The sequence below is a fragment of the Temnothorax americanus genome, unplaced genomic scaffold (genome assembly GCF_048541705.1).
Source record: "Temnothorax americanus isolate GAGA-0224 unplaced genomic scaffold, ASM4854170v1 Scaffold9, whole genome shotgun sequence".
NCBI classification, from domain to species: Eukaryota; Metazoa; Arthropoda; class Insecta; order Hymenoptera; family Formicidae; genus Temnothorax; species Temnothorax americanus.
Window position 1 is genome coordinate 1098209 of NW_027509812.1, and position 26167 is coordinate 1124375.

General features: G+C 42.5%; 4 protein-coding genes across 9 annotated transcripts in view; 2 read left to right on the forward strand and 2 right to left on the reverse strand.

Moving 5' to 3' along the window:
- Positions 1 to 17: 17 nt before the first annotated feature.
- On the reverse strand, positions 18 to 3993 carry LOC143908154 (uncharacterized). Its single transcript, XM_077425539.1, has 2 exons — positions 3843 to 3993; positions 18 to 3761 (listed from the first exon to the last, which is right to left on the reverse strand). Exon 2 carries the CDS (start codon positions 3483 to 3485, stop codon positions 651 to 653), a length of 2835 nt encoding a protein of 944 aa, XP_077281665.1. The 5' UTR covers positions 3486 to 3761; positions 3843 to 3993; the 3' UTR covers positions 18 to 650.
- Positions 3994 to 4040: 47 nt separating this feature from the next.
- LOC143908163 (dehydrogenase/reductase SDR family protein 7-like) lies at positions 4041 to 6120 on the forward strand. The gene is made up of 6 exons (XM_077425561.1): positions 4041 to 4746; positions 4872 to 5015; positions 5100 to 5319; positions 5380 to 5464; positions 5547 to 5707; positions 5792 to 6120. The coding sequence occupies exons 1-6, from the start codon at positions 4600 to 4602 to the stop codon at positions 5989 to 5991; spliced, it is 957 nt and encodes a 318-aa protein (XP_077281687.1). The 5' UTR covers positions 4041 to 4599; the 3' UTR covers positions 5992 to 6120.
- Positions 6121 to 6219: 99 nt separating this feature from the next.
- On the reverse strand, positions 6220 to 9888 carry Pmi (Transmembrane protein Pmi). 3 transcript variants are annotated; one of them, XR_013260048.1, is made up of 4 exons: positions 9210 to 9676; positions 8653 to 8870; positions 8225 to 8564; positions 6220 to 8065 (listed from the first exon to the last, which is right to left on the reverse strand). XR_013260048.1 is itself a non-coding variant. In XM_077425565.1 (3 exons), the coding sequence occupies exons 1-3, from the start codon at positions 9794 to 9796 to the stop codon at positions 8278 to 8280; spliced, it is 570 nt and encodes a 189-aa protein (XP_077281691.1). In that variant the 5' UTR covers positions 9797 to 9888; the 3' UTR covers positions 6220 to 8277. The 3 variants fall into 3 exon arrangements, 2 of the variants coding, with proteins under 2 accessions (XP_077281691.1, XP_077281690.1); XM_077425565.1 differs by lacking the exon at positions 9210 to 9676 and adding an exon at positions 9732 to 9888 and having other exon boundaries at positions 6220 to 8564; XM_077425564.1 differs by having other exon boundaries at positions 6220 to 8564; positions 9210 to 9677.
- A 1392-nt stretch (positions 9889 to 11280) lies between these two features.
- The window catches only part of Osp (myosin phosphatase Rho interacting protein outspread), a 176032-nt gene continuing 161145 nt past the window's right edge, over positions 11281 to 26167 (forward strand). Inside the window, exon 1 of one of the 4 annotated variants that reach the window (XM_077425528.1) lies at positions 11281 to 12936. In XM_077425528.1, coding sequence (XP_077281654.1) covers positions 12784 to 12936 — 153 coding nt within the window. In that variant the 5' untranslated portion in view covers positions 11281 to 12783. The remainder of the gene's footprint in view (positions 12937 to 26167) is intronic. The other 3 variants (XM_077425527.1, XM_077425526.1, XM_077425525.1) reach the window with 3 other exon arrangements.

Here is a 26167-nt window from a genome sequence, read left to right on the forward strand (position 1 = left end):
TAAATTAAGGGCAAAGATATAAGTATAATTAGAATTTATTATCAATTTAATATAGATACAGTTTAGCAGGATGGCAAAAAGAAAAGAACCAAATATTTCTTACGACCATCTAAGGCTATCTTAACATTCATGATTTTTCGTTCAATAGGAAGAAAAGTTAGAATTAATCCCTAAGAAATTACAGTAAGCCGTTATATTGCAGAAGCGGATTTTGTTTTCTTTATACAAATTTATACTTGCATAATAAAACATTTAAAAAGTAATTTCTACTTCATAATTTGCTGAACAATTTCATAGTATATATTCTTAAAAAAAACATATGTAGTTAATTCTGAAGAAAACACAACACATTTTAATAAATACGTTTAACTTGCGTAACTAATTAAAATGTGTGTTGTAAATTAGGTTTATGTACATTAACTTGACATTAGAATCAACATCTTGTTTTACTTACATATTTTTCTAGAAATTTTAGTCACTTGCTTAGAATGTTACTTGTATATATGGATTACAAATAAATCCTGTGCAATTTAAGTCATCTAGTAAAGGATTACTCCATTCGTTATGCATGTATTCATTACTTTCTAGTCACATTAATAGCATGTGAAATATCACAAGCAATATGCGAACAGCAAAGTGGAAATGATAATTTATATGTGTATCTTGATGTGTTCCTTCAATGTAGTTTTGCCATCAAATTTCTCCTCGCAGATACCGCAGACGAAATCATCTCCATCGTCGCTGTCGTGCTGCTGATACTGTACAATAACATGCGACGTTTCGTCCGACATTAAAGAATCCTGCTCGTCTTGGATATGATTCTTTTCTTCCTTCGGGTCTAGTTCAGTCACAACGTTCATAGATATATCCGCACCGCTTATCTGTACGATCTGACTGGAGTAATTCTCGTGACCCTGCGGATTTGGTATCGTTAGAACGGGCAGCGATTCGTTCTGTTTCGAGATGATATTTAGAGTGTTGTCCTGCTTGGGAGACTGAATCAAGCGCATCGTGGACACGTCATCCTGCCTGACCGTTTCATCGAGCGCGTCGTCCACGGATTCCGTGGACACGATGTTCGCCGCGTCGTTTTGTTTGTCTATGGCAATTATATCGAGAGAATCCCTGTGATCTTGTTCCACTCGAAGCACCTGAATATTCTCGTCTTCCTTGCCATCCACGATAAACCGTATGTTGCTGTGCTTGAGCTCAGATATCGCTATGAAACCGTCGCTACGTTTCTCCGTAGTGACCACGACAAACGCGTTGTTTTGCTTCTCATTTAGAACACGCATCTCGTCCGATCTGTCGGATGGATCTGTGATGGACAACAAGGCTTCGTTTTGCTCCGTCTTCGGAATAAAGTCCAAAGCGTTCTGCTTCGTCTGCGCGTTCGTGCCGCCCGATTTCGACGATTTCTTCTTCGTTGGCTTCGACTTCGGCGAGGCGTCGGTGTTGGTTTTCGCTTTTGCCTCGGCTATCATCTGATCCGAATGCTTGACTATGTGCGCGCAGAGCTCGTCGCGATCCTGATTGAGAGCACCGCAAAGCGGACACTGATACGGAGGACTGCTCGCTTCCGTCTCGTTTTTCCCCGCCGCGTGGACCCATCGAACATGCTCGCGCAGGACCACCTTCTGATTAAAAGCCCTTGAGCACAACGGGCACACGTGCGGTCTCTCCCCCGTGTGAATCCGCTCGTGCTTCCTCAAAGTTCCGCCGTCTCGAAAAGCTTTCCAGCAGAACTTGCAGCCGTACGGACGTTCACCGGTATGCGTACGATTGTGTATTAAGTATCCCTGGCGCGACGAAAACGTTTTCGAGCAGGTGTCGCACTGAAAATGGGCCGGACTACCGGCATGCGTTCTGCTGTGCTCCCAAAGACCTTGTCGCGAAACGAAGCTCTTTCCGCAGTCCGTGCAGGTAAACGGCGAGTCTCCGGGGTGCGCCGACAATCTGTGCTCATCCAGCTCGTTCTGCTTCTCAAACTGCGAGCCGCAAACCTCGCACGAGTGAGTTTTCTTGCGATGGATCCACTGGTGGCGAAACATCTTCTGCTTCGTGGTAAATTTCTTCCCGCATTCCGAGCAAGCGTGCTTGCCCCATTTATTGTTAGGCATACCTTGCTCGATGTTGTTCCGCATTATTTTCTTGGCGCACGTGATCTGGTGGTTCGCCAAATGATTGCCGTCCTGAAACTGCTTGTCGCAGTACTCGCACTCGATCGGCATATTCCAGGTCTTGGAGGCATGAATCTTCTCGTGAGACGCCAACGCGGTCGCGCGTGAAAAATTGACTCCGCAATGCTTACACGTGTACCGCTTACTGTTGTTTACTTCAGCTTCTCCGGCGTAATCTCTTTTATTCGTACTGTTATATCTATAAAGCGTCTCGACTTTGACTATCCCGTCGGGAGTGTTGAATGAATTTATCGTTATGTCATACTGTTGACTGTTATTGACCGAATCGCTGATATCATTTTGCTCGGTGTACTCGCTAAACTGCGCCACTTCACCATTGGGCATTACCGTAAACTCTTGCAGCGTATCCATCTTGGCATCCTGGTGATTCGACATTGCGGTAACTATCGATTGTTCGCTGCTGAAATTGTACGACGAGACCGGCCATTGAACTTGACACACGTCGTAGTTCTGTATAGATTGGACAGACGAAGAAGATGGTATCTGAGAAGCGTTCTGCGAATCAGACGCGTTTTCTGGCCACTTTCTAAATGTCTCCACCGATTGAGACATATTATTACCCTGTGATTGCACGATGGCTCGTCCCGCGACGTATGTGTGTATCTTCATGTGGTTGGACAAGCTGGAAGGCCTCTGGAAGTCGGAGCCACAGATGGTACACTTGTGCGGCCGTTCGACGTGACGCATGTGCGCCTGTAGCATGTGTGCCTGCAAACTGCTCTTGGAACGAAACAAGTTGCCGCACGTTCTACACGCATGAGGACGATCCACTTGATGACAAACCATATGGTTATTCAAGTCAATCTTTCTCTCAAATCTCTCCCCGCAAGTGGTGCAGGATAATTTAGGCGACGACTGACACACAGACTGATGTTCAACCATATCCTCTTGGGTGAAGAGACGCTTGCAGATCGGACAACTGATCTTCTTATCCTCGAAGCATGGATACATACCGCCCAGCTGACGCAGAGCTTCCACAGCCATGGACTCGTCGTCACCCGACGTATACTGCTGCTGTTCCTCTTGCTTGATATACATCGGATATACCACTTGATCGTCATCTTCCTCTTCCGACCGTTCCGCAAGGATCTCGACGGTACCCTGCGACTCCACGATGTCAACACTGACAGTGTTACCGACCGTGACCTCCGTAAGGCCTTCCTGGAGAACGCATTCGTTGACAGGCTCGCATACCTCCTCGTGAGATATCATGTTCTCCTCTATGACACCGTGCACCTCGGCGAGGGGAAATGTCACGTACTGCTCCCCCTCGTGGGTCTCCATCTCGTTCGCTACTCAAGTACCGGTCAACATGTATCAAAAAGATATTGCAAGTATTGTAACGTGCACGGCGATCCTCGAGGGAACCTAGTTTCACCTCAAGTTGGGTCTTCTAGGTTAAGTTGGGTCCTATCACACCTGGTCGTCGCATACTCGTGTTTCCCGTTTTACTAGGTGCCCGTGACACCTCGCGACGACGATTGTGCACGATCCGCAGCCGCTGGATAATATATATTGCCCTTTTTCGTTCCTGTATGGGTACAGGTACCCGACACCGTCCTGCACAGAAAAACCCAGTTTTACATATGAATCGTATGATTTATGGGAGCGTAATATTTGCAGCGATTTAAAGATGCGTACGACCCACGGAGGAATTCTCGATAGAATTTGTTAAATCATCCAGGTGATTCTCAATTAACACTATACATCAGCAGCGATACCGCGAGGTTATTTGCAGAGTAGTGCCCCATATCGGGCACTGCCTGAAGTTGCGTGACAGTGAACAGCTCTTCGATAGAAGAGAGAGCTATCGATACTTATAAATAAATAAATAAATAAATACGACAATGCCACTATCCGTCAATAATCGTTGCGTCTGACTTTTTTTACATTATTTAGCAGAAAGACACACGGATAATTAAATAATAACAATAATTAAAAAGATTTTTCACATGATTAATTTTTCTTCGTATTTTATTTCCAAACTGTTTTTTTATCGTTCAAGTGAAAATTACTCGAGACGGAGGAATGAGGAATATCTAGAAAAAAAGAGCAATAAAAGAAATAAATCTGAGCTTTACACTTTACATTTTTGCCTGTGGAAAACAGATGTAAGTGTAGAAAGTGCAACTGAAACGATTAGGCCTCTTATCGCAAAGAGCGGCGAACTTCAGTGTTTATAGCGTTTACTGATGACACATGTTTCAAAGGTTATATCTATTGCTGACACAAATGATATAACTGTTCGATTAAAATAAATAATTTTTATAATACTGTCTTAACGGCAACCTCTGATTGATCGGAAAACAATTTAAAACTCATGGATAATAATTAATACAATTAATAAATATATTATTGAACCATTAATTGTCGTTATTCGATCAAAATTCGTATTATTATGAAACGAGAGGAATCTTTAGCGGGATGGAATATTATATGGTGGTTATTTAAGTTATTCGGTCTCCCAATCACTCTTCCTTGGCTCGTGTATCATTTTTATGATATTATGCAGCAAAAACGGAGAAAAGCTGCTCTTGGCAATAAGGTAACATTTTGTGTGTGAAGTGTTTCTTTTACAATTTTTATAAATACAAAATATCTCTTTGTTTAAAGATTTGAATATTTCTATGAATGTCTTTTTTTTTGTGATCCATTTTTGATGCATTTTAGGTCGTGATGATAACCGGCGCTAGTTCTGGCTTAGGAGAAGCTTTGGCTCATATATTTTACAGTTCAGGTTGCAGAGTTATCTTGGTATCTCGTAGAAAAGAGGAGTTGGAAAGAGTAAAAAATGACTTAATAAATACTCATCAAGTACGTAGCGCGATACCCGAGACCGATACCCTATTTTAATAGGCAAATGTATTGGATATCAATTATTCTGTACTTTTCTTTCAGACGGTTCCAACTTATCCACCTATCGTTTTAGCATTAGATTTAACGGATATCAACAACCTGCGAGATGAAGTGTCAAAAGCTATAATGGTACACGGCAGAATCGATGTTCTAATTAATAATGCAGGCATTTCGTATAGGGGAGAAGTTATTGATACGAATGTTGATGTGGACATCAAAGTCATGCTATCGAATTATTTCTCTCAGATTGCACTAAGCAAAAGTAAGTGTATTAATTAAGAGATCTGCTGCAACAGATTCATCATACGTTATTAATTTGCAGTTGTTCTTCCATATATGATAAAGCAACAATCTGGTCATATAATCGGCATAAGTAGTGTGCAAGGGAGAATCGCTATTCCATTTAGGCAAGTATTTGATTACGAGTCAATGTCTATTGTTTTTTTTTTTTTTTTTTACACGAATTATTGCTGAATTACTGCTTTTTAGATCTGCATATGCTGCGTCTAAACATGCATTGCAAGCTTGGTACGATACCGCCAGAGCAGAGCTATCTGACAAGAATATAAAATTTACAGTCATCAATCCAGGGTACATTAAAACAGCTCTTTCTCTTAATGCGTTGACAGGAAATGGACAAGTTTATGGACGTTAGTAATTACATTCTTCTCGAAGACGCTAAATTATCTTACTTCTCTATTTATGTGATTTTAATATGCATCATTTTGTTACAGTAATGGATAAAACAACCGAAAGTGGTTATCCACCGAAGTACGTAGCTGAATGCATCTTAAAATCTGTATTGAAGCAAGAAAAGGAAGTTACTGTTGCATCGTTTTCTCCAAAGTGTGCTATAGTGCTTAGAACCTTGTTTCCTTCGCTTTATTTCTGGATTATGCAAAAACGTGCGAGAAAATTAGCACGGGATAAATAATATTATTTGAATTAAATATACTGTTTGGTTACACATCAAGTGATTGCTTTGTGTTTGTTGCGGATTTATGTATATATATTTTTTATATATAAAATAAAATGTTTTAGAATATATAACTATATAATTTAACAGGGTATAAATTTACGTAAGAATTTACGTAATTTTGTTTAACCAACTTCCCAGTTATGTTTTAATACTTATATTTATGTAGCAAGGATAACAGTTAAGTAAAATACACCACTCAAAAGTATATTTTATTTGTATTGTAGCCACTCTCTCTGACTAGCGGAGTATCTTTACATTATGTACACTTTATTATTACGAAATTTTAATTAAAACTGACGCCGAAATGTTTAGACGTTGAGTGTGCCGTTTGCTGTCCATCTCTTGATATAAAGTTCATAAAATTAAGAAAAATTTAAATATTTTACATTATGTGATAAAGATCTAAATTATACATAGTCATTTAATAGTTATGTTGTGTATATTGTTTGTAAAACAATAAGACAATAATATATTTAAAGACAAAATATTGCATATATATAATCAAATATATTTATGATAAAAATATATAATTTTTTCACACGAGAGTGATAGATAGCACATCTATAGTACTATTCAATGTGTTATTAAACGTATCATTTCTTTTATTTTGCTAACATTTCATTTAATTTCCCCGATTTAAGCGGTACAAACTTACTTAAAATATAACAATTTCAATAAGATCTGAAAAATATGTCTACCATAATAAAATCTGAATTGTCATGACAGATTTAGCCGCTCTAATATTGTATTCCCGTATATCGATCACATTTTCATATGCCTTTCTAAGTTATATTATTTCTATTCTTTACTTTAATTCAACGAAATAGATTGTGTAAAGAAACATGATAAAAATTCATATAATATAAAATATAATTAAATGTGAGATATATTAAACGTAACATCGAGCGATTACACGTTTATATCGATCGCTACACAATATTGATGTAATGACCATATAATCGGTTCTGGTATGTAGTTACATTGTACATAAATATAGAATGCAACTACAACACTTGAGGTATATTGAAAAAAATTCAACATATACTTGAAATAAAACTTGACTGCATTTTCTGTTCTAGCAACAGTTAGCTTGTTCCGTGCAGTGGACTTTCTTTTGTAATATTACATGTAATTCTTTAATCTAATATATTTAGAGGAACGAGTCTTTAATAGAAATATCTTCAGCAAGTTCTTGCGCTTCGCGTATAAAATAGAATTTTTTTAGAACGAAATCCAAACGTATGGATTTCCAGATGTTATTTGCTCAAACTTTGTGCTATAACGATATAACGATAATTGAAAATATAATTAAGTATATCTGTCATCATCCTAAGCTTGATTTGTAATTTCTACAGCACGTTCAGAATTATGTACGCTGTTTCACCTTTTGAGCCCCTGTGTCGACGTACATACAAACGAGTGAACATTTTATGCCACGCGAAAAGATTTCACGTAGTATAACGTACAGGATTTTAATTTTTGTCAACGTTAAACATTTATAGGAATGTTTGCGACGCCAACTTCTATCCGACGGGATTGATGCAAATGAGTTTACACGCATTTGTGATGAAAAAAGTATCTTATTCGATATATTTATGATTAATAAAATAAAATCTAAAATTACATTGAGTTTTTATGGTCAGCATATCTTTCCGATATCATACTAGTTTAACATAGATTGTTCCGTTGGGTGAGAAAATCTAGGCAACATACCCTTTGACACGTCATACGTATTGTATTCTCTCTTTACCTATTTTATTTACAGTCTAAAAATACATAATGCTAAATCCTTACGTACCCCATTGTAAATTTAATCATTCTAAGAACACTTATGTCAATATTTCTTTTTCTTCATTATAGAGACTGCACGTACATGGTCTTTCCAATTTTACAACAGTTACTTTTGAAAATTTTGTCAAGATTACAAAAAACAACAATCTCAAATTACACGCCAATGTAAAAACTCGGATAAAATCTAGCTCTTTTGTATTTATACGTGTGGCTTAGTCGTCACATAAGCAGCATTCACCTGCGAGGTAGTATCAAAAAGTGTTACAAGTCAAAATGAGAGAATACTTTGCGTTACGATACATAACGCGGCATGGGAATAAGTTCGTACGTTCCTTTCAGGTTCAAGGAATTTTCTGTAGGCCTACCGCTATGAAACTCGACATCACGTATAGCCTACCTTATCGTTTCATTCTGGCCTAAGTCAAAACCGGTGCCAGGTAATAATTTCTTTCACTCGAACGCCTGGTACAATCTCCAGGCAGTAATGCCGAGGGCTGCCAATGTAACGGTCGTGTGAAGAATTCGTCTCCTACCGTCATCTTTCCTTACGAGAAACGTCGGGGACGACGGACCTAGAACAGCTAATAGCTCAACGTGCGGTAATTTGCTGGTATCAGTTTCTACTTGGTACTGGCAACAGGGATCAAATTGCCAGGAGACCGTATATAATCCGCAGGTTACGACCGACGTAAAACCTAGTGGACCACAGATGTACGGCCGATCGCCCCAGACTAATCCTGAAAGAGACATTGTAAAATATTATCAATCAGCGGTATAATTTGGAGTGGCCACGATGGGGTGGCGTTACATACAAATCGAACGAACCTGTGACGATCGCAGCGAGACCCGACAGCGCGGCAGTCTTGTGAAGACAATTTCCTACCGCTATCCATCTGGAGGTTTCGTCACCTAATTTCGACGGTTCGATAACAATCAAACTGCATTCCGATTCTAGCGCTCTCTCTAACTCATACTCAAATGTCTCGTGGGCATTTTCACTGTCGTACACTTCCCTGATAATGGCAACATTAGAGGATTCGTCCCTGCAAGCAGAGGAAATAAATATACGAATTAACACTCTCCCGACGTTGTATTTCGTGCGGGATCTAGTATCGTATGCTTGGCAACGCAATTACGTTTGCAATATTCATGTAATTCGCACCAGCGCGTGCCAAGGTTATATATCTACAAGCGCAAAATCTTTTCAACGTTGAAAAGTTGAATTCTCCTCGCGCAATGAGGTTAGCTTAGAGTCCGATTATCGTCTCGCGTACGCTACCCAATCGCGACGTACGCCATCGCAGCAATTAACGCTAGAAATCCTGATCCCTGAAATCTCATTCTCTCTTTCTCTCTCGTGTGTTATGTAAGACATTGATTACGGTCGGTCGGCGCAGGATTTGTTTTGGTCGCGCACCCACGTCTTTCCCGGCGAGATTAAAGCCGAAGCAGCGCGCTTCGCGACGCGATTCGCCCGCGATTGAATATCACGACGACGAGAGAAGACGCGTATGTGTCCGCACATGTGTCAAAGAGAAAGAATTTGAGAAAGAACGATAGAGCGAAAGTGACAGGAGCCGATGCGAGCCGTGTCCGACTAAAGATCTCCTCTCCGTCCCGCGCAAAATCGCGCGGCAAATCGTCGTCGCGACATTCGAGAATCCAACCGTATCCCCGAAGTGTCCGGGGACACGCGAGGACCCCGGGAGAATTTATTGAAGATTGATTCGCCGCGCGCACCGCGACCCCGCGCTGGGCTTTGAGGTTAATTCCAACAACGGCAATGGCGACCGGGGGGAGAATCGCGTCGCCGGGGACGGCGACGCTCCGGCGACGTTCCTCTCGGCGCGAGAGGCGTCGAAACGGCGCGTGACGACGCGCGGAACGGATCCGCGTCTACGAACCTGTCACCAGCTTCATCTACCATCTTCACCGTCGATCCCGCAGATACTGAAACGGCGGTCCGCATCGGACCGGAAGGAAAGGCATGACTCGCCGAACCGGACGGCAGCAAAAATCAGCTGACGACGAGCGCGCCGCGCGCGCGCGCGCGCGTGACTCCGGTGGTGCTGGAGAATTTTAAATTTTCTGTTGGACACGGCGGTGGCCGTTTTGAACGTTTCCGCGTTCCTTCGTTTCCGGTTTCAAATTTCAAACGCGTCGCGGGAGGCCGAGGGCAAGTACGCGCGATTCGCGCGAATCGTTTTTCTCTCGCACACTTTTTGGCATTAAATCATAGAAATATAATATCTATGACGTAATGGGTAATAGGGCGCGCGAACGATTGTTAGTTTGTAGTTATTGACGTTAATTGACATTTAATCGCGATTGGAATTATGACGGGAAAATTGGCCGCGGCGTCTCTTTACTCCACGTACGTTTGAAGTACTCTAAATGCGTAAATTAGATCGTTTTATTATTTAATTTATTTGCGCCAGCTATAAATATATGAAATCGACGCAATATATAAATGCTCGACGAATACATAAACGATCGTAATATATCTAGCGTAAAACAAAATATTGTATGGCTTAAATAGCAATACTGATCGATATGAGATATAAAGATGAATATCTCGTATCTCGTATTTAAAATATAAAATGTAAAATTTTTTATCCACTCTGCTCGAATCACTCTTTTACGAAACAAATATTTCAGTCACAATTAATATTTATATTTCGATTTCGGTCACTGTTTTTAGCTTTTAATTAAATCGTCCAAATTATTTATTTAAATTGATATTTTTCATGACTTTTTTCTGGACACGTATTACGGAATTTTACGGATTATAGACTCCGATCCGATCGGAATTATTTCGTTTCCAGAATGAAAAATTATTTTTCAAAAAATTGATCGATCGGACGTGCCATCTTCAGGCATCAATCGCATCTCGTATCTTTACGCCATATTTTTCAACGCACGAACAGGGTAGACCGTTCATCGTCGAGCGCGCGTTACGCCTCGTTCGCTTTTCCAAGAGATTCCCGCGAGCTTCTATCGCGATCGGCAAAGAAGCGCGTAAGTCTGTTTCCTTGCATTTCCTTTCGCATTCGGTATCGAAGATATATCCTCGTAACTTCAAAAAGGGAAAAAGGGAGAGAGAAACGTGCACGGAAAGTACGAACGAGACGACGCGAGAGGATACGTGATCGATCCACTTGTACAACATACGTCTCGTTCGCGCTTTCCACTTGCATTTTGCGTTTCAGCGTAAAACGAAATGCGTGAAAAAGGAAAAAGACGGCATAGAAAATACCGAAGAGAACCGAAATGAACGGTAGTTATTATTTATAACGGCAGTTTATAATTCGTCGTCGCTCGGATTCTCGAGCGAGCGGTCGCGCTCGGCGCGGGACGTCGATAGTCGTGTAAGTTCGGGCGATCTCGGCGGGCCTCGGCGTGGCGCGCGCGGCGATAGACGGCGCGGCGGCAGGGGGGACTACATTCGCGGTTGCGCGTAGGGACGCGGCGCGCGGCGCGCAGGGTGTTCCGCGGTCGGCCGGGCGAGAGGCGAGGCGAGAGTCGGCGGTGCGCGCGTATGATGGAAGAATTAAACGGTGCGAGATCGCGGATGGACGTTCGCGCGAGGTGCGTATTGCGCGTGAGACGCGCCGTGTGTGTCACGTCGCCGTCGGGATTTCGCGCCCGTCGTCGTGTGCGTTGTGTCGTCGATCCTCGTCCCTCGCGAGCGAGCGAGTGAGTGCGCGCGCGCGCGCGCGCGCGTTCCTACTCCGAGATCGGGATTACGCGCGGGTGACATTCGGAGCGTGCGAACGAAACGCAGAATCGCTCGCCGGCGTTGGGATATACGCGTCGCGCCGAGGTGATACGATCAGGTTCGCGGGGGTCTTCCCTTCCCGTCGTCCCCGCGCGACAAATCCGCGAGCGCCGCGCCGATATATTTCGAGCGCTCCGAAGTGCGCCGCGAGCCGTTACGCGTACCGTGCGAACGTGGGCACACGTGCGCGCCCGTTCCGCGTCTGCGCGCGGCGAAGCGACATGTTTTCGAATCCCCGACGGCGGCGGTCGGTAGCGGTTGACTCGCGTGACGATCGACGGACGAGAGTGGATTCGGGGCGACGGCGTAAATGCCGTGAATCCACGTGCTCCGCGCGGGAGTGCGTCGAGACTGTCGAGAGAACGGAGCAGCGAGGAGACGAGGAGCAGGGAGCGGGAGCCGCGCCGCGCCGCGCCGCGTCGATCGACGCCGACGGGGGATACGTGCGAGAGGGGCGCGCGCGGCGAGAGTGGGGGGTTAGGAGAGCGAGCCGCGAGCCGCGAGGCGCTGGCGACTGAGAGTGAGGCGAGGGTTTCGACCGGATCGCACCGACAGTCGACGAGGAGTGTGTTGTCCGCGCGGGTGTGCATATACCGCGGCTGCGCTGCGCTCGCTCGCGGGAGCGCGACCGCGAGTGAGCGAATTGTTCCCTCTTCGTTCGGACCTCTGTACGCTATCGCAGTTTTCTCCCGATCGCAGAATATTCGCGGAGTGTGTGCGGGCGATTTCTCGAGAGCGCGGTGGACTCCGCTCGGCCGGACGTCGCGGCGCGGGTGACGTTCTCGCCGGGAACAGCTGGCGGCGAATCTCTCTCTCTCTCTCGCGCGCGCGCGTTCGTCGACGCGCGTCAACGACCTCGGCCCCGTCCGCGATCCCGTAAAGGGAGCTTCGCACGACGGCGATTCGCGGCGACTCGAGACGAAGGTGCCACGCGTCGCCTCTCTCGAAAAGGAGCCGTGCGTGCGTGACCCTGGACAGGCGTGAAAGTGACACTCGGCGCGGGAGCAAGCCGGAGTAAACACTTCCTGGAAGTAGCGGTTCCCGACGCGACGGGGCTCGGAACCGGGGAGAAGAAAACCGCGGCGAGGGTGAGACGGTGAAAGGGAGGAAAGAGGAAGAGGAAGGAGCTGGCGATGCCGTGCCTCGGCTGCGATCGCGGTTAATTCGCGCGTGTCGCGATGTCGGGTGGCACGGCGGGCGGCGGCGGCGGCGTCCGCGGCACCGGCGCCGAGTGCAGGAAGTTCGCGCCGAACATATTCAACAAGAGCAAGTGCAGCAGCTGCTTCAAGCAGAAGGAGGAGCACAGCGCGGAGGCTCTGGAATGCAACAGGGTGAGTTTTGCTTGAGAGAGATGGACTCATCCTTCCATCTCCCGTCCCCCTCCCCCCTTGCGATCCCTCTTCCACGCTCTTTTCGACTCCTCGTTCGCTACCGCGCTCCCCTCTGCCTTCTCTCTTTCTCCCGCTTACGTAACTATATACGCGTAATTGTAGTTGAATGTTATCGTATGAATATATTGGACCGAAAGATTCATCGCGTTTGGCGAAGTCGAGGGCAAAATTCCTCGACTCGCGAAAAGAAATGCTTGTTGGTGTTACTCGAATACACGCACGTATATCATTAGCTTCGATAACGCTTTTCGAGGATCTAAGAAGAACTTTTTATAAATCCTTTATTAAAAGTATTCTGATTCTGTGTGACTTTATTTACAACAAAATTTAATAACTTGATTCAATAATTATTTTATAAGTTAGAGGGATTAATTGTTTTCATAAATTTTTTATCAAGATTTATCTCGCGATATTGACTGCGTATGAGATATTAATCTCAAATTAATTAATATATGTATATCTTGTCTCAATGTTGTATGCTCTGCTATACGCGTTCCTCGGTCCCTACGTTTGCGTTCTAATAAGACGCGCGATAAATGCCTCTCCGCGTTTCTCTCCGTATCGCTCTTCCGATGTGATCTCCCCACGGGTCTTCTCTCCTTTCCTCGTGCTCGTGCGCCTGACTGACTCGTCTCTCCCTCCTTCTCGCTCACCCTCGAATTCCTTCTCGAGATCGAGGACGAGCGGAGCGAAGGAACGGAGGTCCTGGCCGCTGTCGGGACGTCGGACGTTACGCAAGATCTGTCGCGGCGGCCGTCGCGTCGTTCGCAAATCGCCTCGCGAACGCGAACGCACGTTTCGCTCGCTTGTCCTTCAAAACGACGACGACGACGTCCGATCTTCCGGCTCGTTTGGCATCGCGACGGTCGCGGTTCGTTAACTTTACCTAGCGCTGTCGCGCCGCACCTTTCCAGATCGATATGTAGGTGAAAATGTTGGTTCGTTCGATCGCGACGTTTCAGCGCCGCGAGCACGGCCGTCGTGACTCGTGACACATATTATTATTACGTAATCCGTACGTGCGGTATCGTGCGTAAACTTCGAAACGAACGAACGAACGTTCCGGCATTGAATGGATACATCGGTGAGATAGAGATTTCAGACGAAATGACAATTGCAAAATTTCGCGTGAATTTGCATGTTGCGATAGCGATTACCGTTTGACAATTATGTTGAGAGTCATGCCGCTGTACGCTGTTTGCCGCGTCGCGTACGCTTTTTTTTTCGCAGCGATTTAATATCTAGACCGCTCTTTCGATCTCGCGTTTACTTCGTAAACCCGCGTTTTTTACGACGGTTAATCATACGCGTATAACGAGCGACAATTACGCGGCAATTTAAGGGCACGTCTTAAGTAAGCGTGTTATAAAATCTGGCGTGTTAAAAGAACGTGCTTGAGAGCAAAAGAAAATTTTGGAGCCGGCTTCCCTTAACGTCGTCGCACGTGAATTTAGTCTATGCGCGTATAAAAGAAGCAAGACCATTAGTGATCTCTTTAACCACGTATGGATAAAGCCAATATTGAGTCAAACATGATTTTAGAACGTTGGACTTTGTGTCGTTATATGTATTATTATTATTTATATGTAAAAATTAATTTTATTTGTCTACGACATCAAAATTCGAACTCGATAAGATAAAATCGCATTGTTTTTGATTCTTACTATTTGAAAATTTATATGCTTTTTTAAAGAAATATCTATTTTCTAATAAAAATATGATGAAGAACGAACGTAACGCTTAAAAAATAAGTAACAGTCTCTGTTGACTCTTGTACATCAAATATTAATTTGTCGGAATGATATATATCGATGCAAATTAATTTTAATATAAACATAAAATTTATTAAAATACATTGCGTAAAAGGATTTATAATGATTGCATTGTATATTGCGCGTTATAACCGAAAACGAAAGTATATTAATATACGTAATTAATATATATTACACACTTTTCGTAGAGACTTAAATACTTGATCTAGCTCTGTGGAATAAAGTATAGAAATAAAGATGGTCTTGCTTCTTGAATTTGAAAGTGCTGCGTCACGATCGAGAAATACAAATACATCTCCCGATGCGCGAGTGTGCGTCAGAACGAGAAAGGAATCTTTATAGTTCTGCTTTTTTCGTCTCGTATAACTTTTATTTACGGCGGGATCTTCAGCGATCGTTGAACGGGCTCGCGACAATCGTGGGGGAGAGAGAGAGATAGGGAGATAGGGAGAGATGGAGAGAGAGAGAGAGAGGAGAAATAGAGAGAGAAGAAAGGAAATGTAATATAAGGACATTAAAAATCAATTTGCGCTATACGGTATCGAGGATAGAAGGAGATCGCGATACTGGAATCGTTGTCACTTCGTAAATGCATATATGTTTTGTTCCGTACGTGAAATTGCTTTTTTATACACCCGGTCACTGCTTTACCGTTCGTTTTAATGCTTCATTAATTGTCGAAGTTAATTGTGCTATCTTTTAACTAAAGTTATAATGACGCGAGGGATTATCGTTCGCGCAAAATTACGTTTTTAGTATATTCGTGTAATGTAAGTTTGATCTTTTTTTCTTCTTCGTCATTATAAAATTTCATGTTGACGATCTTACAGGATCATTGAATTAAAAATGGGATAAATACTGTTTGTATTTATTTTATTTTTATTATATTAAGCCATTAACACACACACAATTCTTAACATATATTGACTAAATCAAAGTTTAACCGTTACTCCGTCAACTCTGGTTTAATCTCGCGATGAATTATCATTTTTGCATATTTCGGAATAAAATTGGCAGATTAAATTTGTTCGCGCGCGCGTTCACAGCGTTCGCCGATACACGGCTGTTTATCCCCTGATGGGTCCTCGCGCCGCGCGCCGCGTTGCGAAATTTCGGAATGTCGGCAGCCTTGCGACCTGTTCTCGGTGCATTCCAGCCATCTCTTCCTCCAGCACCCCTACGAGAGAGAAGAAGGCCCCCTCCGAGAGTTGTTGGCCTGTCGGCTTCCTCGTGGATGCGGTATCTCTGTATCGGTTTATTCTCCCCGTCTCGCTTCCCCCCCCCTTTCGCGCGGGCCGTCTCTCTCCGTCTCTCCCGCGCGTAACCGCGAACAACGTATGCATATACGCGACGCAATATTTCTTTACCCGTTGGTCGTAGTACGGTCCTCCTGCGGTAATCTGGTTTCGGTAAACCGCGATAGACGGACTGACGGAGAGAAAGAGAGAAGGAAATCGACGCTTAGATATTATATTGTTTTATTCGCTGGCTTGAAAACCTGCCGTAAAATTACGTAAATCGCTCCGTGAGATTTCGTGTCTCTCTGCGGTAAAGTAGGAGGAAAAGAGGTGATTTTCATTCGTCTCTCAAGGAGATATTTCCAGACCTATCTCATTCGTATACATATATCGTAAGATCTAATTTCAGCGGGCAATGCGAGAATATACAATCGTACCGCACGATAGAAAATACGATTAACAAAAGAAATCGGTCTTATTACGCGTGTATATGTACGTTCTCGTTCTTGACTAAAGAGACCCTTGGGCCATGCTCGCTCGTGACCGGCCATTATCGGCGTGCAACTTAGTATTTTCAGAGCCCGATTACTTCTTCGTGAGCGCCTTCGTAAGTGCCTTCGAGAAATAATTTCCTGGGGTGAGAGAGCTTGAGACGCGCGGTTGGGACGTACCTTAAATTTTGATCCGGTGAAACGATTCCGTGACGTCTTACGGTACCTCGGGCTTCCTTCTGGCTTTTGCAGTGCCAGAATATCTTCACTTGCTATCAAGTTTCCTGACTTTGCGAATACACTTTTTTTTATCTACTTTAACTTTTGATAATTTGATATCTCAGATAAATTTTAATCAGAAAATATATTATTATTTACTTTCAAGATTTTATACGTTAAATTCGATGAATTTTTATTAATTTACTCGCGTAAGAAAGAAACATATGCCGCAATGCACATTTAGGAAGGTATAGAGATAATTAATAAAATAGTGTTGCATTTGGCAACGCCCAGGTTAATGCGGATGGGTTAATCGCTGTCACTTTTGCGCGATCTTTGAACTTTGTACTCGAAAAATTGTTTCTTTACATAAGCGCACGCAGCAACTTTGTTTTCCAATTTAGTAACCCTGTGGCATTCTCGTGACTCGATCGACGCACGCACGCGATACTTAATTAACAGCGCGGTTACGCGATCGAGGAGAAATTCCGGATTCCCCGATTGGATTGATGGCAATTAACGCGCGCTATTACACAACCGACATCGGCGTGTCGGTGGCGACTTTTTTCGTTCTTCCTGATGGGTTCTTCCCTTTATCCGCTCTGTCTCGTTGATGAGATCTCACCGCGGCGCGTCGCGCGGCGGCGGCCGCGTGCATCAGCCAATATCTATCGCTCGAGCCGAGGAACCGATGCGGATTTAATAGCTCAGAATGGAATTTTTCACTTTCCAATGAAATCGGACGGCTGGTTGCTTTTAGCGATTAGCGTGCGGAGATAACTCCTACGCCGGAGTCACGTGAAATGGAAAAACCATTAATTATCGTCAATCGAGTCACGAACGTTATTGCCGCGCACACGTTCGCGAATATTTTTCGCGCTGACCAGCTATTGTATACCGTGAAAATGATTGTACCACATTAAAAGGGGATAAATATTTATCAATTATGAAAATGCGAAGTAAAACTTTTGATACGTCAGGAGATAAGAATAACGGAACATGCGATGCGTATACCCTTTGAAACGAGATATGAACTCTATATATTGCATTGGAGTAGTGGATCTCGTAGTGGAATGTTTACCATTAACATCTCTTTACCTTGTTTATTACAAAACTCGATTACGAAAACTTCTTTTTCATGCGACGTAAACAAGTAAAGAGGGTCACGCGAATTAACATTCCAGTCCGTGGCCGAGCTATAGTTCTCGGTTTGTTGTTCGTATACATTTTTACGCGTAATCAGGTTTCCCACTTTGGTTCGAGAGACCGAATTTTTTCCTCTCATAATTTTCGCTGCGAGGTTCTTTTTTCCGTAAATGGATAATTGGTAATTAAATGCGAAACAAAAAGTTCTCTTTATTGCTTTAATTAATATTGTTAAGAGAATATTCACTTGGTGGTCTCTTAATTAGAGTCAAATAAAATATTAACGCTACACGGCTACTACGACCTTTACGAAGACCTGGCCTTTATAAGCCTGATGGCTTAAGATGCCGAAGTCTGACTAAAAAAACAGGTAAAACGAATCTTTGAAATTGGAGGCTATTCATTTCAGTCTGTATGTGCGCGCAAGATCTGCGTGATTGTAATAACGGTTATTCGAAAATGATCACTCTCGACGACGATTTATCCCTCGATGGACGAAGATAGTACGCTATCAGTTGCATGCGCAGATGCGAGATCTCGATATAGTATCTTCTGTGGATTGTTGATGCGATTCACGTTATTTTTGTGTATTTATTTCTAGCATTTGAGTGTCTCTCTCTTTCTCATCCCGTTCCTTAATTTTAATTAGGTATTTAATTTTTTCAACCGTTTTTTAATTTTGCTGTTTTTTTTTCTAAAACTGAATATCCACGACAGATGTTTATAGAATCACTGTAACATAAATGATAAATGTGAATGTAGACAATTGTTATTGAGAAGTCATATTTTCAAATGTACGACATTATAAATTGAGTAAGAGAGATATTCGGTGATTCGACACGACTCGAAACATTCCTCGTGATATTTACGATTTCACGATTATATCTACGTACACGTACAATACGTACGGTACGAGATAGCATGGATATACTCGCGTGCTTGCTGAATATAAATTTCTCTTCAAAAGCGTCTGCTTTTGTCATGGTCGCCAGAAATTATTAATACAAACGAATGAAGATTTCCATCGTACTTGCTGCTTCACAGAAAATACCATCGTGTTGTACAATGCCGAAAAGAAGTTTTATTTATTAGTAATCTCTTTTGATAATCTCTATTTATTTTACATACATGTAATTCTTTCCATATATGTATAGCGCGATACGAGAAGTGTTTGTTTGTTTAATAATTCTTTTTTATCAATAACTTCTAGATTATATGTAAAATATCGAATTTATCAAAGATTTTTTAACTCGCGCGACAGACTTTATCTGACACGAATCCGCCGAAAGACTTCCTGCGAGGGGTAACCGTTGAAATTTGTAAACGCGGAGATTTAAGCATGAAGTGCACGTTAGGCAAAATGCGTTATCGTAATCAAGATATACAGGCTTGAATATATTGTTACGCGTTACTCACATAATAGTTGCCGCTGCGAATTTATATGGTGTTAAAATCACACGGTTTCGGGCTTTGAAGAAGCATCGGTATGCAGTCGTCGCGCGGGCGTCGTCGCGCGATAAGAAGTTCTGGCTTGTCGAGAACTTTTTATCGAAAAAGCATCTTGACGTAAAACTTTAATTTTAAATAGCAATTTTACACGGTTAATATTAATTATCTCGTAATTTATTTGTTTGTGAAACTTGTCTATTTCGGTCTGTTTTTTATGCTTTGTTTTAAAGACTTTTTGAAAAAAATTTTAATGATATATACCTTTAATTAATTTAATTATGTTTTTTTACACAATATTGTTATCTACATATTAAAAGAGGAAAATGTGCGATGTACCCATAAACGGAATTGCAGAGTTCTGCATGTTTCAATTTAAAAAATCGATATTTTTTGTGGTTTTACGATTCTATTCGCGATGCACGCACCGACTATTTCGTAGTTTATTCTGGCCTTGCGTGCCGGTCGGTCGAAACTTCATCCGTTCCACATGCATAACCTGTCCATTGTTAGCATATTTAGTTGGCTCACGACTACGTAAGCTATATGAGCGAAGTACTGTTATGTCCCGTGGTATATGTATGACGTATCGCTCGGTTGATCTCGATATTTGTTTCTCGCCTTCGGAACTGTGCGGCTTTGAGGACCGCCGTTTAAATTACAAGCGGAAACACCGTGGCGGCGATAAAGCAAATATCTCTATGTACGCAGCTCGTTTTACACCGGGATGGAAGGGCGCGATAAATCGCTATTACTTAGGCACAAGCTGCTCCATCACTCTTTTCTTTCTGTCAAGCTGCGTTTATTCGCTACTTTCACGTTCTATTTGACAAATGTCGGTGCGCATATACCGTAACACGATAGCACCTATTTCTATTTTAGTAATAATAAATTACGTACCAGATTAATGACACACAAAGCATTGATTAAGCATTTAATAAAGCTTAATGTATATAAGAATTAACGACGGTATGCGGATTTTTCGGATAAATTTACTTCATTCAATGACCGCGGGTATATTTGACTATCTAAATTTGAATGTTTCGTTATATAGCAAAACGCGTATAAATTAGCATTAGAAGATCGAAATTGACGCCGTCGTAACAAACAAATAAAAAGAGACTACGACGATGATTGCGACATTGATTTTATGATAATGTTTATCTTCCTTTTCAACGCAAAGATAATCTCGTGATCGTGATTCGACGACGAACCGAGAGTGACCATCGCCATTCTTAACGCGCTGCTGTAAAAAGGCAGAAAGTTGCAAAGATGGGTAACCAGTTGTAACGGTATACGATACGTACAGCAGAAAAGGTGCAATAGAAAGAGAGAGAGAGAGAGAGAGAGGGGCCCTGTCGCGATGACGCTAAATGAAATTGCCTGTAGATTGTTCCTAGTGAATGGAGGCAGTGACGATCAGGTGGGCCGCTGCCTTACGGTGCATTCATCCTCGATCGGATAGCCCCCGGCCGATTAATCGAGTTCGGTACGGGAAAGAGAGAGAGAGAGAGAGAGAGAGAGAGAGAGAGAGAGAGAGAGAGAGAGAGAGAGAGAGAGAGAGAGAGAGAGAGAGAGAGAGAGAGAGAGAGAGAGAGAGAGAGGCGTATTCTCCTTCTTTTCATCGAATCGGAGCTTTTTCCTCGCGCAACCTTCGCCGGCTTCGTCCATAGAAGCCGTTGTACGCGCTCTACCTTTATAAGGGCTTCATTGAAAACTTGGACGCGCGGGATCACCCGTCCGGGATCGACGCGATCTTACGCGTTAGGTTTTTATGCTGATCGCCGGAAAAGACCTATTGTTAATGTTTCGTCGGAAATAATCGCGGAATATCTTTCTCTGAGAATTGAAAAGCGCATTTTTTGAAATTTACCTGATGGCATTTATCTAATGTCAAGTAAATCGAGAAGTAAACGAAAAAGACATAGCTTTGAAGCAGGTATCGAAGCAACTGCCATCATTTTTAGTTTCAACTGTAATTCTCTGTCTCTCCGTAATCTGTACTAAATCTATATTTATAATTGGGAGGCTGGTTCTGAGACACCGTGTATATTTAATAAGCGTGCTGTAAACAATTACTCTGAGATTTCACCGGCGTAATCACCTGTCAGAACGTAAGAAAAATGCGCCACTATCGTCGACGAGACCACGTCGGGTATCATTAATTTCAATGAGCGATAAAGCCTTCGGCCGCTCTTATTGAGCTCCGTTCGAGCGTTATCGCGCTTGAAAGCCACCCATATTCGCTCGTAGACCATTTAACCAGAGGTTGATGAATCGAATCCAATTTCATCGGCCGCTTCCAAATGTCCGAGAATCATAAGAGATACAATTATGAAACCTATCTATCAAGTTTTTGTTAAGACATATTGACACAATTTATGAATATTTTTTACCATTGATAACACATTCCAATGATTTGTACATTTATTTCTATATATTTATCATATATTCGCGTTGTGTATCTTTTCACGTTACGATATTCAATTTCTGACGAAAATCTAGAAGTCTTATATAGTTATGTGATAACAGTTTCGACGTATTTGCAGTTTTAACTAAATATATTTAAGACGTATTTTCTAATAGCATTTTTCTTAAGAAATCTTTCAGTTTTTTGCTAAATGGAATATCGTGAATGTTTATGCTCGCTAAACAATAAAATGATGTGACACATTTTCTCTATCGTCTTTCTTTCGAATTCGAAATCAAGTAAGAAAGAGGCGTATACTTACGTCGTTTCTCCACGAGTTCTTGAAAGTTCCGAGAAAATCTGTGTGTCTACTTGAATGAGCGATCTCCGCCGCGCCGGTCGGACTTTACATTTACGGAGTTTCTCTTAACGAGAAATTCTCGTTCTCGGTAGCGCGCGATTTCCGCGTATCTACGTCTTCGCGGAGTATCGGCCGTGGCAGGGGATACTCACCTGACCGTCTCTCTTTTGCTCGCGGAGAGATGGGGGTCTCTTCTTGCTCCACCCGAGAAATCTTGTCTACGATTCCCGGCTCCGACCCGGGATATCCTTCTCTCTCAAATTACAGACCCTATACGGTCGATACTCGATCGTTTTTCCGCAGCGCGGCGGACGGATCGCCATCGTACATAGATTAGAAGAGATATCTGTGCGTTTGCGTTACGAGAGGAAACGAGAAAGCGGCCGAGAAGGGAACTCTTTCGAGTGCTCTTTGTGGACGCCAGTGACATCAAATTAACTTCTAACTTTCTATCTCGCGTTGTCTCGTTGTCGATGTCACGACGATTGCGCGGTGATCTTTCGAGCGGTTCATTTTGAAAAGTATGCCGCACTTTCCCGCAATTTGTAAACGATAAAAATCGCGTTTCGATCCGTTGTTCAACCCGCCATGTAATCAGCGTATAATTGAAATAATTTTTATACCATAAACTGTTTCCTTATGAATTTATTTGCATATAAATCGAAAACTGCAATATTAAGTATTAAAACATTAACACAGTAATCTTTTGGCGAATATATGATATATATTTACTAATTATTGTTGTTATACTTTTACCAAGTTGATTTAGCACAATGCGTGATAAACTTTACGTAAAAATTTAATAAATACTTCCGAGAATATTTAGTTTAGAAAAGTTCTTTCCTTTTTTCGTATACATATACACGTACGGGCATCTAGTCGCATCAGTTTCCGCTCGCGATCCTCTCGCGCAGCGGTGATACGCGTTGCGCAACGTATAGAAAAAGCATTAGAAGAGACAAAAACTTAATACTCTTCGTCATCCATCTTTTCGACGAGGCTTATAAACGAACGTCTCGCGTTCAGGATCGCGCGCTAAGGCGTCCTTTAGAGAGGAGGGAAGCTGGGATGTGATGGATGGTGGGGCCGTGAACAAAATGAAACGGCCGGAGAGCTGTTTGCCGTTCTTCGGGCGACATCCTCCTCGAGATCAGCGTGATATTTTGTCTTCTCTTTCGCGTCGTCGTCACCACCACAACCACCACCACCACCACTATCAACTATTTATCCTCTCTCAACGTTCGCGTCCTCGTGCTGACCACCTCGTGCAATTAGCCTCACGGTCACGGCAAGGACATCCACTTCGCGATAGGCTAAACACAAGTCGGCTGCTCTATGAGATATTGCTTACCGATCTGAGAGAGGGGCCCAGCCGGGGTGCCCGGTTGAAATCGGACGGATAATTTGCGATCGTTATGACCGAGCGACCATTAGGTCGCTGTCGCACCACGCTTCGTTTCGGCAGGCGAGACTCGATTTCGGTATTGAGTAGTTTGATAATCTCTAATCTAGTTAGAGATAATCTAGTTTATTTCTATATAGGGTAGATTAGGTATTTTATCAGGCTGCATCGAAATATAGATGTGCTTTCCATCTTCTCTTCTCTTCCTTTCTATCCGCTTTTAAAATAACGCTACTTTAATTATATTCGCTACGAAATTCTGCAATCCAGTTATGATATACCTCTATTCAGTTATAACTTATAAGTCTCGATAATTAGTCTATTCAATGCTAATTAGTCCCGATCTTATAACGTATTGTCTCTAGTCTGCATTATATTTAATGGACGCTCTCTATAGTCCGGGTAATTTCTTGCGTTTCTTTACAATTGGTGTAACAGCCGCGGGCTGCCTCGTATAATCGCATGTTTATGCCTAGCACGATTGGATAACTCATCTCATCAGGTAGGAGTTGCCGCAACTGTATGCAAGCGCCGTGGTATGCGAATACCGATTTATAAGTCGATCAAGTTCGACCGCGGTGCGGTGCGCGGAGGATGATTATCTGCGATCGAGTCGGCATAACATATCTTGTTCTCTCGATGCTTCGCTTCGTCCTCTCTCTCTCTCTCTCTCTCTCTCTCTCTCTCTCTCTCTCGCTCCTTCGTCGCGATACGTTGTATATAACAACGATATATCATCACGATATTTTGCGCATACATTTTAAATGTTTATATACTTTATACAGCACCTAAAATGACAACTTTTCATTACTATATTCTCACTGAAATTTTGCTGAGATATTTTTTGTAGGAAACTTGATCTTCAATCGCGGAAATCTTATCATTTTGAAAGTATAACAATCTGACTAATTCAGTCTTTGACGATCTTTGCACTATTACCTAATTTTTTAACTCTCGTATTCTTTGTAGTTATCTATTACAGTCGATCCGAAAGTCCAAGTCTCGATATCGCGTCCATGTCCGGCCTCTCGTATACCGATCCCTCCGCATCTTTGACCTCGTTCCTAAGGCTTCCTCGTTCGTCGTCGCGGACCCGGGGGAGACCCGACTTGACGATAGGTCACTCCGCGAAGATTGTAAAAGCCCCGCGTGTATGTTCCACCGGGCGTATCCCTCTCGCGGCAGGTCTCAGATCTTATCTGACCTTGCCGTTGGTGCATAAGCGATTTATAAATAATGTATGGACCGTTTATTTATACGGGCGCGCGCGCGCACACGCGGTGCGTAGTCGCCGTAGTCCTGTCGACCAAGTGGGCCGTGGAAGGAGCGTAGGAATAAAAAGGAGTGGGCAGGGAGGGAGAAAGGAGAATGGTGGAGGCGTACTCGGTGGTATAACCGATATATATTTCGTATCGATACCTCGCCATTCATTCGGACGCGATCTCTCTCCTTCTCTCTCCTTTTCCGCTCTCCGTTAACGTGCGGCCGATCGTCGTTCCCTCGCTCGCGACAATATCAGACGGCGCGTCGCTGCTCGCCCGTGTACCGTAATGCAGGCAAGAAAGCGTACGGCTTCGGGATTTTGTTGTTCTCCGTTTTATGACACGACCGACGCGACCGAAATTGTCAATGAAGCGCTTGACGATCGAGCTCGTCATGGTCCTTCCATATAACTGCGAAAAGCAGAGTAAAGAAGCGGATACCGAGAAACGAAAGAGTCCGTCTGTTTTGACCCCTTGGAATAGGTCCGAAAAAACTGTGCGGATCCGTCGTTCGATGCTTTGACAAGCGAAAGAATAGACAAGGTTTTTTGCAGTTTGTGCCAATAATAATGAAACTTGTCGAAAGCTTTTCAAGTCATTTATTATAAGCAAGATTGTTTCATATAGCTGTAACAAAAAAAAATTTCGTTTGTGCGTAATATATTTAAAATATTTTAATCGTACAGTTTCTATTGGTATTCGATGTGATAAAAAAATAATTTAATACCATCTTTCTATTAACTTCTGATGCATAAAATAATTAGTTCATAATAATGAATTGTATTACGTTAGCGATTTATTTTTCGCGAATTGTGTATAAGATAATTAAATTCTTAATCGTGTAAGTCTTATAGAAATACAAATAATGTACGTATGATGCTATAAAACTTGTTCATTAGCGTGGGAATAATTAAAAACGGAGCGCGATGGTAGATCGAACGGTGCTGAAGTATAAGATCGAGTTACGTGAACGAGAAGATATCGATTTCTTACGGATATCTCGATGACACAGATGACTTTTTTTTAAGATCGGGCAAAAAGCTTCCGTTTGATGAGAAACGGTTTCCAATTCTTCAAGACTTCGATCCCGTTTGTTGTTCGATACGCACGTCGCCATTTTTACATTAATTTTAATCATTGAAAAGGAGTAGAAAAAATTGTACATATTTTATATTCATAAAAACTTAACGAATAGTATGATATAGAATATCGTTAAAAGATTATTTTGTATTTCTTCATAAAAGAATCTATTTTATATAAAAATTATATAAATTACTTATCATTATTCTACAAAGAGAAGAAGATTGTGCGATGCCTTGTTGGATTTGGAGATTACCTAATTAGAGAAATTTCTAATACGAAAATATTTAGATTATTACAGTTTCCGTATTAACGATCAAAATTGGCTAATTACCGTTACACAA

Coding starts and splice junctions, on each gene's coding strand:
- LOC143908154 (XM_077425539.1), bottom strand. CDS start 3,485: ATGGAGACCCACGAGGGGGAGCAGTACGTGACATTTCCCCTCGCCGAG.
- Pmi (XM_077425564.1), bottom strand. CDS start 9,352: ATGTGCGGACACATACGCGTCTTCTCTCGTCGTCGTGATATTCAATCG. Junction 8,871..9,209: donor AAATCCTGCGCCGACCGACC/GTAATCAATGTC, acceptor CTCTGCTTGCAG/GGACGAATCCTCTAATGTTG. Junction 8,565..8,652: donor TCTCGCTGCGATCGTCACAG/GTTCGTTCGATT, acceptor TGTCTCTTTCAG/GATTAGTCTGGGGCGATCGG.
- LOC143908163 (XM_077425561.1), top strand. CDS start 4,600: ATGAAACGAGAGGAATCTTTAGCGGGATGGAATATTATATGGTGGTTA. Junction 5,016..5,099: donor ACTTAATAAATACTCATCAA/GTACGTAGCGCG, acceptor CTTTTCTTTCAG/ACGGTTCCAACTTATCCACC. Junction 5,320..5,379: donor TCAGATTGCACTAAGCAAAA/GTAAGTGTATTA, acceptor ATTAATTTGCAG/TTGTTCTTCCATATATGATA.